Raw genomic sequence first — 13,199 nt, 5'->3', positions numbered from 1 at the left:
TCCATTGGTTAATAAATTTGATTTCCATTGATGATTTTTGTGTGATTTTGTTGTCAGCACATTAAACTTTGTACAGAACAAAGTATTCAATGAAAATATTTCATTCATCAAGATCTAGGATGTGTTATTGAGTGTTCACTTTATTTTATTGAGCAGTGTAGTTGGACCAGCTGAAGGATGAGGCCTGGCTAAGGCAGTGGCAGAGGGAGCTGAGGCTAACGCTCTGGTGACTTGTGATGAGGCTAAGCCTCTGACAGTGTTACGTCCCCAAGTCCATAGGTGGAAGGCAACAATAAATGACCAGGGAATGAAGAGACAACAACCAAGAGGGTATGGTTAATTATTTATTTACAATATAAACAAAAGAATCTTGAGCTTCAGGTAAGGGGGACCTAAGAGGAAAAATGTGGGGAGAGTAAATAAAAATTCAGGGTTTCTGATAAAAGGATTAAACAGTCACTCCCAGGTGGCACCAAGCCTCCTACCTTCAAAACCAGGCTTTTACTTAGCTACCAGGTACAACACAAAACAAAACACAAACAGCCAGTCCTCTACAGCACCAATACTTCACTTCTCAGTCACAGTGTGGAGACCTCACCCTGCAACAAAGGTCCACACCCAGCTTTATACTCTACTCATTAGAGGGCAGAGTAAGACTAAGGCCCTGTCCCAATACCCGCACTTCCACCCTTGTGTCCCTGAATTGCGCGTTCCTGTTGATGGGTTTGAATGCGTAGTGTGTCCCAATTCTCCAGAATGGTCCTTAGCCCCGCCCCCTTTGTGCCCTCAATCCACGAGCCGAAGTATATTACCCACAATTCACTGCTGCAGATGACGTTCTGAGCAAAAACCAATCATAGCCATCAAAGTAATCAGCCATCAAATCAGAATAATTAAGAACTGCGTAAACTTTAGGCAGCAAGCCGACAAATATATTTTTTTACTGGTTTTCCAGGCTCAACATTGTAAGATACCACTGGGTTCAGAGTGAGTCTGGGCAGTCAGAAGGCCATAACACTGAAGTTACCTTTCAAAGAAACACTGGCGCGGCGAGAGTCTGGTGTATAAACCTCCTTCGCTTCCTGTACATTATTCTCCTCAAAACCATTGCTTGTTGCAGTTTTAAAATATTTTTTTAGCAGCAAGACTGTGAAACACCGGTTCCCGCCCTTTTTGATGTTGCAGTTACGGTGCAGAGGTGCAAGTTGATGACGCAACCCCTACTGTCCCAATTCTCAAATTTTGCACGCGTGTGGCCTGCGCACGTCAACCCCTATACATGCACTTGTACAAAGTACACACTTCATAGAGGGGCGTAGGGTGTAGTGTGGGTATTGGGAAAGGGCCCCGCTGTGCCTGCTTAAGCTGCAGGAGCTCAGCATCCAGCTGAAGGGGAGAAACTTACATGCATACACTACTGCATGTAACATGTAGCATGGAGTATTGGAGATGTGCATTTGTAGAGTGGAGCTCTGAAGAGGGACATGGTGGGACCCGGAGTTCTGGCATGCAGCTTTGAGAGTTTTTGCTTTTTTATTTAAAATTTTTATTTTACTGCCTTGGCCTATTTTATCCATATAAACTCAATTTGATTATTAAGCTGCAAACAAGCTGTATGCTACAAATAACATAGCATTCATTAACTATTTATTATAAAATCATTAACCTGTGAGAATGGGATGTCTTTGTTTTAAGTGGCATCAAATCCACAGAAAAGGTGGGTTGAAAGAAAAGCTTTTGCGCAGAATTTAACTCATATTAAAGAAGTAGTACACCCAAAAGATCAGAAAGGCGTGAGTTAAGGACTGAACCTTTTATGACTGTTATAGCTTAGAGAAATGCAGAGTATGAGAAATTGTTTTCAAAACCTTTTGTTTTCGTAAACCACTTTCTTGTTCATTAATATCATCAGAACTTAACTGAAGTCTGAGTCCATTGTTTTATCTAAAACCTTATTTGTGACCTGTTTTAGTGTGCATTCAACAAGTTGATGTCTGAAAACATAATTTCTTATTCAAACAAGTTAAATTTGAATATGGAGGAAGTTTCTCAATTGCTCAATTTGCCTGTTTTTGACTAGAATTCAAATCACTGTAGAAACTAAGATGTACCATATTGAAACTTACAGTAAGTGAAAATGATTTGACTTCGTTCGTTCGTTCGTTCGTCGTCTTCCGCTTATCCAGGACCGGGTCGCGGGGGCAGCAGACTCAGCAGAGACGCCCAGACGTCCCTCTCTCCAGACACCTCCTCCAGTTCCTCCAGGGGGAGCCCAAGGCGTTCCCAGGCCAGCCGAGAGACATAGTCCCTCCAGCGTGTCCTGGGCCGTCCCCTGGGCCTCCTCCCGGTGGGACGTGCCTGGAACACCTCCCAAGGAAGGCGTCCAGGAGGCATCCGGTATAGATGCCCGAGCCACCTCAACTGGCTCCTCTCGATGTGGAGGAGCAGCGGCTCTACTCCGAGCCCTTCCCGGATGGCCGAGCTCCTCACCCTATCTCTAAGGGATTGCCCGGCCACCCTACGGAGGAAGCTCATTTCAGCCGCTTGTATCCGTGATCTCGTTCTTTCGGTCATGACCCAAAGTTCATGGCCATAGGTGAGGGTAGGAACGTAGACCGACCAGTAAATTGAGAACTTTGCTTTTCGGCTCGGCTCTCTCTTCACCACAATGGACCGGCACAGCGCCCCCATTACTGTGGCAGCCGCACCGATCCGTCTGTCGATCTCCCGCTCCATTCACGAGAGACACAGTCGAATGCCTTCTCCAGGTCCACAAAACACATGTGAACCGGTTGGGCAAACTCCCATGAACCCTCGAGCACCCTATAGAGGGTATAGAGCTGGTCCAGTGTTCCACGGCTGGGACGAAAACCACACTGTTCCTCCTGAAGCCGAGGTTCGACTATCGGTCGGACTCTCCTCTCCAATACCCTGGCGTAGGCCTTACCAGGGAGGCTGAGGAGTGTGATCCCCCTGTAGTTGGAACACACCCTCCGGTCCCCCTTCTTATAAAGGGGGACCACAACCCCAGTCTGCCAGTCCAGAGGCACTGTCCCCGACCGCCACGCAATGTTGAAGAGGCGTGTCAACCATGACAGCCCTACAACATCCAGAGACTTGAGGTACTCAGGGCTGATCTCATCCACCCCCGAAGCCTTGCCACCGCGGAGCTTTTTAACCACCTCGGTGACTTCAGCCTGGGTGATGAAAGAGTCCAACCCCGAGTCCCCAGCCTCTGTTTCCACCACGGAATGCGTGATGGCAGGATTGAGGAGATCCTCGAAGTACTCCTTCCACCGCCCGATAATGTCCTCAGTCGAGGTCAGCAGTCTCCTGCCCCCACTATAAACAGTGTTGGCAAAGCACTGCTTCCCCCTCCTGAGGCGCCGGACGGTTTGCCAGAATCGCTTCGAGGCCAACCGGTAGTCCTTCTCCATGGCCTCACCGAACTCTTCCCAGGCCCGAGTTTTTGCCTCTGCCACAGCCCGGGCCGCAGTACGCTTGGCCTCACGGTACCCGTCAGCCGCCTGATTTGACTTTTCCCAAAAAATAAAATAGGCCTCAGGTTGGGGTTCTGCTTTCTATTTTTAATACATCCCTGGAAAGTGTTAATTGTGAGGACATGAATCTCCTACAGAATCAGACGTTTGCCTGAACATGCATGCAAAGAAAGCAGCTTGGATTCAAAGGAGAGTAGAACGAATATTAGTAAACAACTAGGATTTAAGCAAAGAAGCAGGTATCAGAGTGATGTGTTGGCTTTAGTAAACACAATGCTGGTTTCCATCCAGTCTAAAGAACCTTTTCCCTGCGAAAAAAAACTGATAGAGGGAGCATTCCAGTTGCGACGGGTTCAACTTTAAACATTTGAGCTAGCGTTCGACTCTGATGATCCACAAGCCATTGTGCATGATAACACGCTGAGGGTTGCAGCAACGTGCTAATGATCATCTTCAGAACCTTAAATAATATGAATTGCTTTGTATTCCTGTTGTTTATTTCATTTCATTGGTTTGTGTGCATGTTCATCACATGTAAATGCCACATTCTGTTGGTATTGCCTCAGTATGACAGGTAGGACAGCAGTCATACAAATGACACAAAAGACAACATAAGATACATAGTTGATTGTAGGTTTAATGCTAAAAATTGCAACCCGTTTCAGTTTCACCATTTCATCAATCAGAACATGGTAAGAATTATCTATTTTCTATGACTACCAGTTTCTACACTTATTTGATTCTAACATCTAGTGTATAAAAACATTTTCCACACTATCATTATTTATTAAGCAAAGATGAAACAAAAGAAAGTAAAAGTAAATTACAGGCACAAAACAGGCAATAAAGCAGGTCTGCATTACTCAAATCAGTATATTGTTCTGTTTTATGCTCAGTTCACACATATTAAATGTTACACCCATTAACTGAAAGCAAGTAAAACCTCTAAAGAAAAAGCAGACCTTTTACACGGCACTCACACAAACAAATGTCTAAATATTTATAGCACATGCACAGTAATGTCCTCTGATTTCAATTTTACCTGAACAAGAAGTGATTCTTTACTAGGAGTAAATTAATAATCAATGCTATAAGAAGTGTGAGGAGTACTGTGTTGTAGGTTTTCTGCTGGTCCAAAACAGAGATACAAGAGTTTAGTTAGACCAAAAAAATTATTTACGTTGGATTTTTATCAACTATTTTCTACCATTTCAGGGAAAAAATTGTGCGTCGACAAGAACACAAATATAACATGAAATACTATCCAGAACATAGAGATGTTGACATTAATAAGAAATGCAAAGGGTAAAGACAATGGTTCGTAATTATTTATAAATAACTAGCAGTATTTCCCTAACCTGGTAAGACAAGACTATGGTAGTTTTATTTTGTGTTTTCTGGTTCCTGCTCAATACATGAAGCATTAAGAGGTATATGAGAAGCAGGTTGCTAATTCATAGTTTTTTTTTTAAATTCTTTGTAAAGCTTTATGTAGTAAACAAACTAATACACTGAATGTCTTTCTAAAAATATTTTTGTTCACCAAGAAGTCTTTCTGTTGATGGATATGTCCAAGCACAGCATAAAAACCTTTATTTTCCAATAAGATAAGAAAGCAGATGGCTGAGAAGTGTTTTTGTGTTTTATGTTTTTGTTACCTACCTAACATTTTCTTCCAGGCCAGTTTGATGTTAGTCACACCCTGATTTGCAAGCCGTGCACGCAGCTGAAAGAGAAAGATGAAGGAAAAATCTTTTATTCTGTCCCTTTTCAACTTTCTTAGGAACTAGGAAAACTCTACGTTTTCTTTAATGAATTCCTGAACATTGAGAAAATTATGGTTTTCTAAACGTTATGATGAGATTTATGTTTTTTTTGTAGCCCCACAGATGCAGATCCCTGACCCATTATCCTGCTGTATAGTTTACTAGTCCAATGTAACAGGGCGTGCCACTCTGTGTGAAGAGGGTTTACCAGAATACCACTATGAAATCAAATGGCTTGCATGATCTAGACTGGGATCTCTCTTATATCTGCATGTAGAGTGTCAGCTAGTTTGCATATATTAAACCTAAAAGATTTTCATTTACCTGAATTTTATTTGTTGTCATCTACATAAACCATAACACCAATCATAAAAAGTCATGACTTGAATCAAAGATACTTTGGTAATGTTCCTTTAAAGGGACATGTCCCCACATTATATCACACACCAACACATCCGTTCACTACCTGCTGCTTGAGGTCAGCCCTGATCCTTGGGTCCTCTAAATCTGCAGTAGTCTGGAGTTTCAGCTTCACCACAGTTTTCTTTGATTGCTGACCTGCGGAAGTTATAAACACAGTAACAAATAGCAGTAAAGTTAATTTGACAAAGAATTCGGGGACATAAACGTAATGCTTTTGTAGATGCATATATATTATATTTCTTTATACACATACAAATATATTTTTGCCACATTTTGTCACATTAAAACCACACACTTCAATATATTTTTTTATGAAATAGACCAACTCAAGCAAAGAACAATTGTGGAGTGGATAAAAAGAGATTTAAAAAACAATTCCTACAAATAAAAATTTTAAATTGCTTTAGTATTCAGCCCCCTTTACTTTGATACCCCAAAGAAGTCACCTAATTAGTAAATAGGATCATACCATCCCCAAGGAGAAACATGAGGGTGCCAACTTTATACTGCGGGAATGCTTTTCTTCAGCGTTGACAAGGAAGCTGGTCAGAATGGATGGGAAGATGAATGGAGCTAAATACACAGCAAACTCTGGCTAAATGCTGGAAGGAAACCTGTCACAGGCTGCAAAACACTTAGACTGTCGCGTAGAGTCACCAGCAAATATGACACTAAATAAATAAAAAACAATGGAATGGTTCAGATTCTGCATATTCATGAGTTAGTCAGGCCCAAGCAGACCTAAACAGAGTAGACCAAAATGCAAATGAGAATCTGTTTACAGTAGGGGTGCACCAATTGATCGGCGTCCTGATTTCCTTAATTTTGGGAGATCGGTGATCGGCTGATACTTAAATGTAAAACCGATTGTATCCACCAATCTTATGTACTTGTCTAACTTACTGTGCAACTTTTGTTTCTTTTTAAAATGTGAAAAATGAAAGACTAAAAGAACTGTCCTATCTCACTAAGCTTGAGCTGGTTTGCAAAGGATGGGAAAACATTTCTGTGTAAAGTTGGTGAAGAAATACCTGTCTCAGTAATTGCATTAAATGGGGGCTCAACAAAGTATTCATTGGGGGGCCAAACACAGAGACATTGAACATCTTGTGGCATTTTCTGTCCACTTCATAATTATTCACTGCTTTGACATAAAATCCTACCAAATAGTATTGAATATGTGATCGTAAAATGACAAAACATGCAAAAGCTTAAGGGGTGTTGCTGCTTTTGCAAGTCACTATATGGGACCTGTGGAATAACAATTAGAGACACTAAATTGTTGAAAAACTTAACAAACTAACCGGAAATGTCTGAAATCAGTTGATCTTCTGTAATGTATGTGCAGAGAAACGGGTTCATTGCATTGCATGACTCTTGTGTTAAAGTCCCATCGTCAAACCACAAAGCTGCACAAAGGTTTCTCTCAGTAAGATTGCTCACTTTTCCTTCTTTCCAGTTTGGGTTACTGAGCTGTTCTCCAGTGTCAGACCACACCCAGACAGCCAATCTGTAGAGGCCGATCCAGGCTTCTGTGCTGTTGGACAGCAGTTTTCTTATTTCTTTATTGACTGTATTATTAGCAATTTGGACCAGAATGGAATGTTGGGTCTGACAGTCAATAAGGGCATCTGTCCAACTCATTTCATCCTGAATGATGAAATGACTTCCTGTTGAAATACAAGTTGTTATGGCATGATGTCATTATTATTTAAAAAAACATGGTCCTCCCTGTCAGATTTTACCATATCTGCTATTTATCAGGCTCTTAAAGGGATTTAAATCCAACCTACTAAACTACAGATTACACATGGTCATTATTTCTAAATCCAAGATGTAGCCGAAACACTTTAATCCTCCTTATCTAAAATAAAATACATAAAACTGTACACTTTAATGGGAATGTACTTTTTTTCCACGATTGTGAATCACAGATTTTTATTGTCTAATAACAAATGTACATAGTTAAATCATGGGCTTTCAGTGCATATTAAAATGCATAACAATAATTAATAAAATAAAGTATATATTGTGCTGTACATGAAAGGGAACCAATAATTAATGTTTTATTATTGTTTAAAGTTTAATCACTTATTTGAACTGGTTGGTTTTTTTTTCAAGAATGCTACAATGTATATAAGTAACAACTTTAGTGATTTTTAAAAGCAAGGATTGTGTGCTGAAAGTAGAAATTACTGTTGATTTTCTCTAATCCACACAGGGTCAAATATAGACATACATTTATTGTCATTTTAAAATAGCTGGTGCTGAAGGTTGGTGAACAGAACTGGCCATTTTATGCCTGCAAGCCACATGTGTGCCTTTTAGATGACTGACCCGTGTGAAGTCAACAAAAAATCTAGATATAAACAAATATTTAAGTCTGCACTTAAATTTGATGATGCAGCTTTTACTTTGGGGGAAAAAGGCTTTTGCCCTGAAGGCTTTCATTTCCGATATTAACAAATCTCATTAAGATGATTCTGCACAGGTAAAGAGAGAGACATACAAGTCATCCCACGCCAAAAGGACTGATATAGGATGTAATTAAAAAAATGTTTAAATAAAAATAAAAATATTTTGACAAGTTCTTTGAGAGAAATTAAACATTAAGTAAAAAGTTTTGTTTGGGAAAATTAGTTGCCATCTGCAGTTTTAGACCACTTTACCTTTGACTTTGCCAAGATCAAGGCCTATCATGACTGATTGGATTTGGTAGTTTTTCTTTGGCAGCATAAAAGCGGGATTTGTTTGACAGATCATGGGATTGATCAATATGCACAACAATGGGGAAGCCTAAGGAACTTGGCAGAACTCTTACGAGCCACCAGGATTTAAATAAGTTTAAAATATCTTCTTTTTTACATCTTTACAATTAAACCAGTTATTCTGATGTGTCCCTGCTTTGCTGAGGTCCGGAAGAAGATCCAAACTGTTCCCCTCAAGTTAGAGAAATCGGTCAGGAATAGCCCAGTAACCCCTACAGTATGAGTAAAAAAAATGTCTAAACATTGATTTGTTTAAAGGATTAAAATGTCAATCACATCTTTTCTAAGGGAAACTATTTTGTTTTACATTTTAAGACCAAAGTACTTTAAATTAGGCAAGCATAGTTAAATCTCACTTTCTCATGTATCTTTTTCCAGTTTTAAGATCAATTTATGTAGAAGAGAAAAATGATGTATTTAAATACATATTTACTATATTAGGTCATTTTAATGAGGGGGGGTTTTGGAATTTTGTTTCATATCTGGTGAGGTTTTGTGGAGCATCATTTAGATAAAGGTTTGATTTAAAAAAATTACATAAAAGACATCAATAGACCCTTGATTTTCTTTTTTTTTTTACTCACCGTTGAAGCAAACTGACGGTCTACGATCATCACAGTTGCGATTATACCAGTCTCCTGTTTGTGTCATAGTCACACACAGCTCAGTCAGGATGTTGTCAGGCTGACCAGAGCTCCAGTTGAAATATGAGGCTATACCTCCGTCTAGGTCTAACCATGGAGTGGTTTCAGACATCAGTCCTATCCAGGCCTTGGTGTAACCTAATTTCTGCCATGTTGAGCTGAGTGCATCGGCTGTTTGGGACAATGTTGTGTAATAATCTATGCAGTAATCATGTGCATCATACCAGGACCTTGTACTGTTGACAAGGTAGTATGTAGTGGTTGTTGTGGTGGCACAAAAACCTGAGGATGGAAATGTTTTTTTTTAAATATGTGGTTGATTATTTTTAGTTTTAAGTGTTTCTTTCTCAATGATTTTAACTGATCTACTGGTTCTGCAGTAACACTATATCTCTGTAAAACTTATGCAGCAGCAATGAGAGGAAACAGGTGTAATTAGTATGAAGCAGTACCATCAATCCCCACAGGTGTCAACACATTTTTCTAATGTAAGAAGTTAAAATCTGTAAATTTTCCTTAGAAGCTTGAGTCATATTAGTTCATCTTAGTTATTTAGAGTTAGTGCTCTTTACAACTTCACAGCTAAAAAAAAAGGACCGGTATAGAAAATAAAACTGAAGATAAGCGCTGTTGCATGGATTACAGTAGAGGGAGGGCTGGTGCCTTTCTCCATTAATCAGCATCCGAGAGTTGGGCTGCACAGAACACTGGTTAATCACCACAGAGACGTAAAAGACAACCATCTTTCAGTCTTACTGCCAGATCTACAGATGCATCGCAGCAGATTAGAATATCATTGAAATGTTAATTGATTTCAGTAATTTTGGTGATTATGACCTAGTTAATGGAAACCCAAAATTCATTTCTCTTAAAATTTGATTATGTGCAACTGTTTTGAGATACCTACCTAGTAAGTAAGCCACAAATGAATTGCTAAAGAAGCAGGCTGTCCATGGTGCTGTGTCCAATCATGTCAGTGGAAAGTTGAGTGGAAGGGAGAAACTATTGTAGAAAAAAATGCAGATGTAACAGGGATAACTGCAGCCTTAAAAGGATTGTGAAGCAAAGCCCATTCAAAAGACTGGGGGAGATTGACAAGAGGTGGTCTTTGACTGGAGTCAGAGCTTCAACAGCCACCTCACACAAACCTATCCAGGACATGGACTACAACTGTTGCTGTCACATTCCCTGTGTCATGCCACTCCTGAACCATAAGCAGCATCAGTAGCATCTTCCCTGGACTAAGGAGAAAAAGGCCTGGACTGTTGATAAGAGGTCCAAAGATCTCTTCAGATGAAAGTAAACTTTGCATTTCATTTGGAAATCAAGGCCTCAGAGTCTGGAGGAAGAGTGCAGAGGCACAGAATCCAAGTTGTTCGAGGTCCAGAGAGAAATTTCTACAGTCAGTGATGATTTGGGGTGCCCATGTCATCTACTGGTGTTGGTCTATTGTGTTTTCTGAAGTCCTCACCATAGTACGTGTGCTCGATTAGCCAGCAAACTGCCCTGACCTGTTATTGGCAGATAACCTGGAGGCAGCCTTCCTTAACACTAGGGCTGAAACAATCTGATTAATCATGATCGACCTATTATTGAAATAATCGTCAACTAATTACTAATCGAATAATTGTTAACTGGAGAATACAGACTCTAAAACATGCAATTTGCTGAAAGACCAACCCACTCACTGTGCAAAAAATATATACATTTTACATTTTTAGATGGAAAAACCTTCGTCTGTAAAGAATGCTCTATCCAGAACTCCTTACTTGGCAAAGCTTTAGCTTCACCTGCTTTTCAAATTCTGTAAAAAAAAAATCTTCTAGAAGCACCTTTTTCTGTGCGATTATTAATCGATTAATCAAAACAAATAGTCAACAGATTAATTGATTATCAAAATAATCGTTAGTTTCAACCTTCCTTAATACTTCAGCAGAGCCACAGGCTGATCACCTCCATGTCACGCTGCACTGATGCAGCAATTCATGCAAGAGGAGCCGCAGTTGGCCGACATTTCTGTATTATTAATTTTTATTGCTCTTATGTACTATTCTTATTGTTAAGAAATTGACTTTTGGTTTCCATTAGGTCATCTGCAAACTTATCAGGAATGAATGCTTGAAATGTATCAGTCTGTGTAATGCATTTATATAAAGAGTTTCATCTTTTGAATTGAATTATTGAAATAAATTAAGTTCACAGTAATATTTGAACTGACATGCAGGTGTATTGTGCTGACTCAGAGGTTAGCTGGCCAGCTTTGGTGATTTTTGTGTGCAGTCAATGAGTCATCAAAGGAAATAAATCTCACCTGGAACCAAGAGGATCACAAAAAACGTCTCATCCATCCTGACTTTAGTTACCTGCAGACACAAAGATTTTGAGAATCTGATGCATCATTATTTGACCAAAACAAAGGAGTTATTTGTACATTGATTTGGATTGTTGGCTTAAGAAAAAAAAACAAAAAGCTATAAATAATAAATATTATTGATTTTTGTTGTGCATATATACATTGTTGGTATGCAGATAAAGGCTATGATGATATGGCTATGGTCTTCAGTAAGCTCATATTTGCATTTCTGAAATTCAATCTTTTTCTAGCTTGTTTCTGTTATGTTATTTAGATATTTTACAAATCTAAACGGAATTTTGATTGATGATTTTTCTGTAAAATACTGAAAATAAATACATGGTTTAAAAATGATCCCACAAGCAAAATTAAAGGCTTTTTCTTCTCTACACAATTTTTCTCCTGTGCAAAAAAGTGCAATCTTCTATAAATATTTATAAATATTCATTGTCCGGATTAAAGTGCCAACTTACCAAGCTTTAAGTTTCCTGTGTTGGAAGACAGAAATAGTTGCCTTTCTGCCTTGTCTGTCTGCTTTTATCCATTAGCGTTAGTTTTTATAGGATGATGCAAATCAGGACATTTAAAGGATTACCTCTTGAGTGGATGATGTTGGACACTGCACATCTTGCCTGATTTCAGAGAAAGAAAAATGTCAGTCACAGGTTCATGGAGGCACTAAAAAATCAACTTTTACAAACTGTCTTCTGAGACTTATAATTCCTTTTAATACACTAATCAGTACTTTCTTGGTCTGCACCCTGTTTTCAGTGTAAAAAGAAATAGGATTTTATACATTATGTAATTTAAGGTACTTGTGGGTTCTTAACAGCTGCTAATTAAAATCCAGATTATTTTGAACATATAAAATTCATTTTTTTTCACCTTTTATATAGCACCAACTCTAGACAAAAGTATTGATCTGCTTGTCACCAGGCAGCTGTTTAAAGGTCAAGACCACCTACTGCCAATTTTGAGCAAGCTCTGCGCTGGTGTTATCTCTATTGTGCAGCTCATTTTACAACAGAAGACTGTTGTTGAGCTTGGAAGTTCTTGAAGATCCAAATAATTTTTCTCTCAGATGCTGAAAGAATTTTCTTACCAACCTTTCTACATCTAAGGACATTTTGATGCAAGGCTATTTTCTTTGGGGGAAACTTTTGCCAACACAAGATTTCAGGCATATCTGCTCCCCTTTTTACCCAGTTATTCTTCTAATTCGATGGAGATTTCCGAAGCAATTAATTAATCTGTATCTGGTTACTCTTTCCTCTGCACATTACTTTTATTGGCTATTTTTTTACACAAGTTTTTATCAAATGGATATGTTAACTGGTAATGGTCAGGTGTTTGTATTAAACTATAAACTATATATTAAACTATAGACAGATCTCTTTTTCCACTTTAGGCCCAAATATGATCTGAACAGTAGAATGATGTCTGATATGAGGTTTTTGCGTGTCTGTATGAGAATGTGAAGACATACATCTGACTGTAGTATTTGCTTAGTGTCTTCATGGTAGATTTATGATGCAGTCCACCTGCTTGTGTTTCACTTTTGGAACATACAGTAGATGGTCCTTACATTCAAAGCTTTCCTAATGTGCCGTTGACATGCAAACGGCCACATATTACTCTAAAAATGTACAAATCACGGCCTTTGCTGTGCATTCATTCAGCTGTTTTATTTTCCTGAAAAAAGGATACCAAACAGATTTATCATAGGCTTACACTGCTTCTAAAAT

General features: G+C 39.0%; 1 protein-coding gene across 1 annotated transcript; it reads right to left on the bottom strand.

Annotated features, from left to right (window-relative positions):
• Positions 1-4,119: 4,119 nt before the first annotated feature.
• LOC124866302 (C-type mannose receptor 2-like) lies at positions 4,120-11,975 on the bottom strand. Its single transcript, XM_047362021.1, has 7 exons — positions 11,928-11,975; positions 11,413-11,464; positions 9,042-9,383; positions 6,994-7,359; positions 5,733-5,824; positions 5,163-5,226; positions 4,120-4,625 (listed from the first exon to the last, which is right to left on the bottom strand). Exons 2-7 carry the CDS (start codon positions 11,447-11,449, stop codon positions 4,576-4,578), a joined length of 951 nt encoding a protein of 316 aa, XP_047217977.1. The 5' UTR covers positions 11,450-11,464; positions 11,928-11,975; the 3' UTR covers positions 4,120-4,575.
• Between the last annotated feature and the right edge of the window lie 1,224 nt (positions 11,976-13,199).

Source organism: Girardinichthys multiradiatus, chromosome 3, assembly GCF_021462225.1.
Source record: "Girardinichthys multiradiatus isolate DD_20200921_A chromosome 3, DD_fGirMul_XY1, whole genome shotgun sequence".
Lineage (NCBI taxonomy): Eukaryota > Metazoa > Chordata > Actinopteri > Cyprinodontiformes > Goodeidae > Girardinichthys > Girardinichthys multiradiatus.
The sequence above is the reverse complement of the archived record's forward strand: the minus strand, read 5'-3'. Positions and strand labels throughout refer to the sequence as shown.

What these genes read in the sequence shown, in the direction of transcription:
- LOC124866302 (XM_047362021.1), bottom strand. Translation starts at nt 11,449, where the DNA reads ATGGATGAGACGTTTTTTGTGATCCTCTTGGTTCCAG. An exon ending in TGTGATCCTCTTGGTTCCAG is followed by an intron (nt 9,384 to 11,412) that starts GTGAGATTTATT and finishes TTCCATCCTCAG; the next exon opens with GTTTTTGTGCCACCACAACA. An exon ending in GGGCTGACCTCAAGCAGCAG is followed by an intron (nt 5,227 to 5,732) that starts GTAGTGAACGGA and finishes TTTCTCTTTCAG; the next exon opens with CTGCGTGCACGGCTTGCAAA.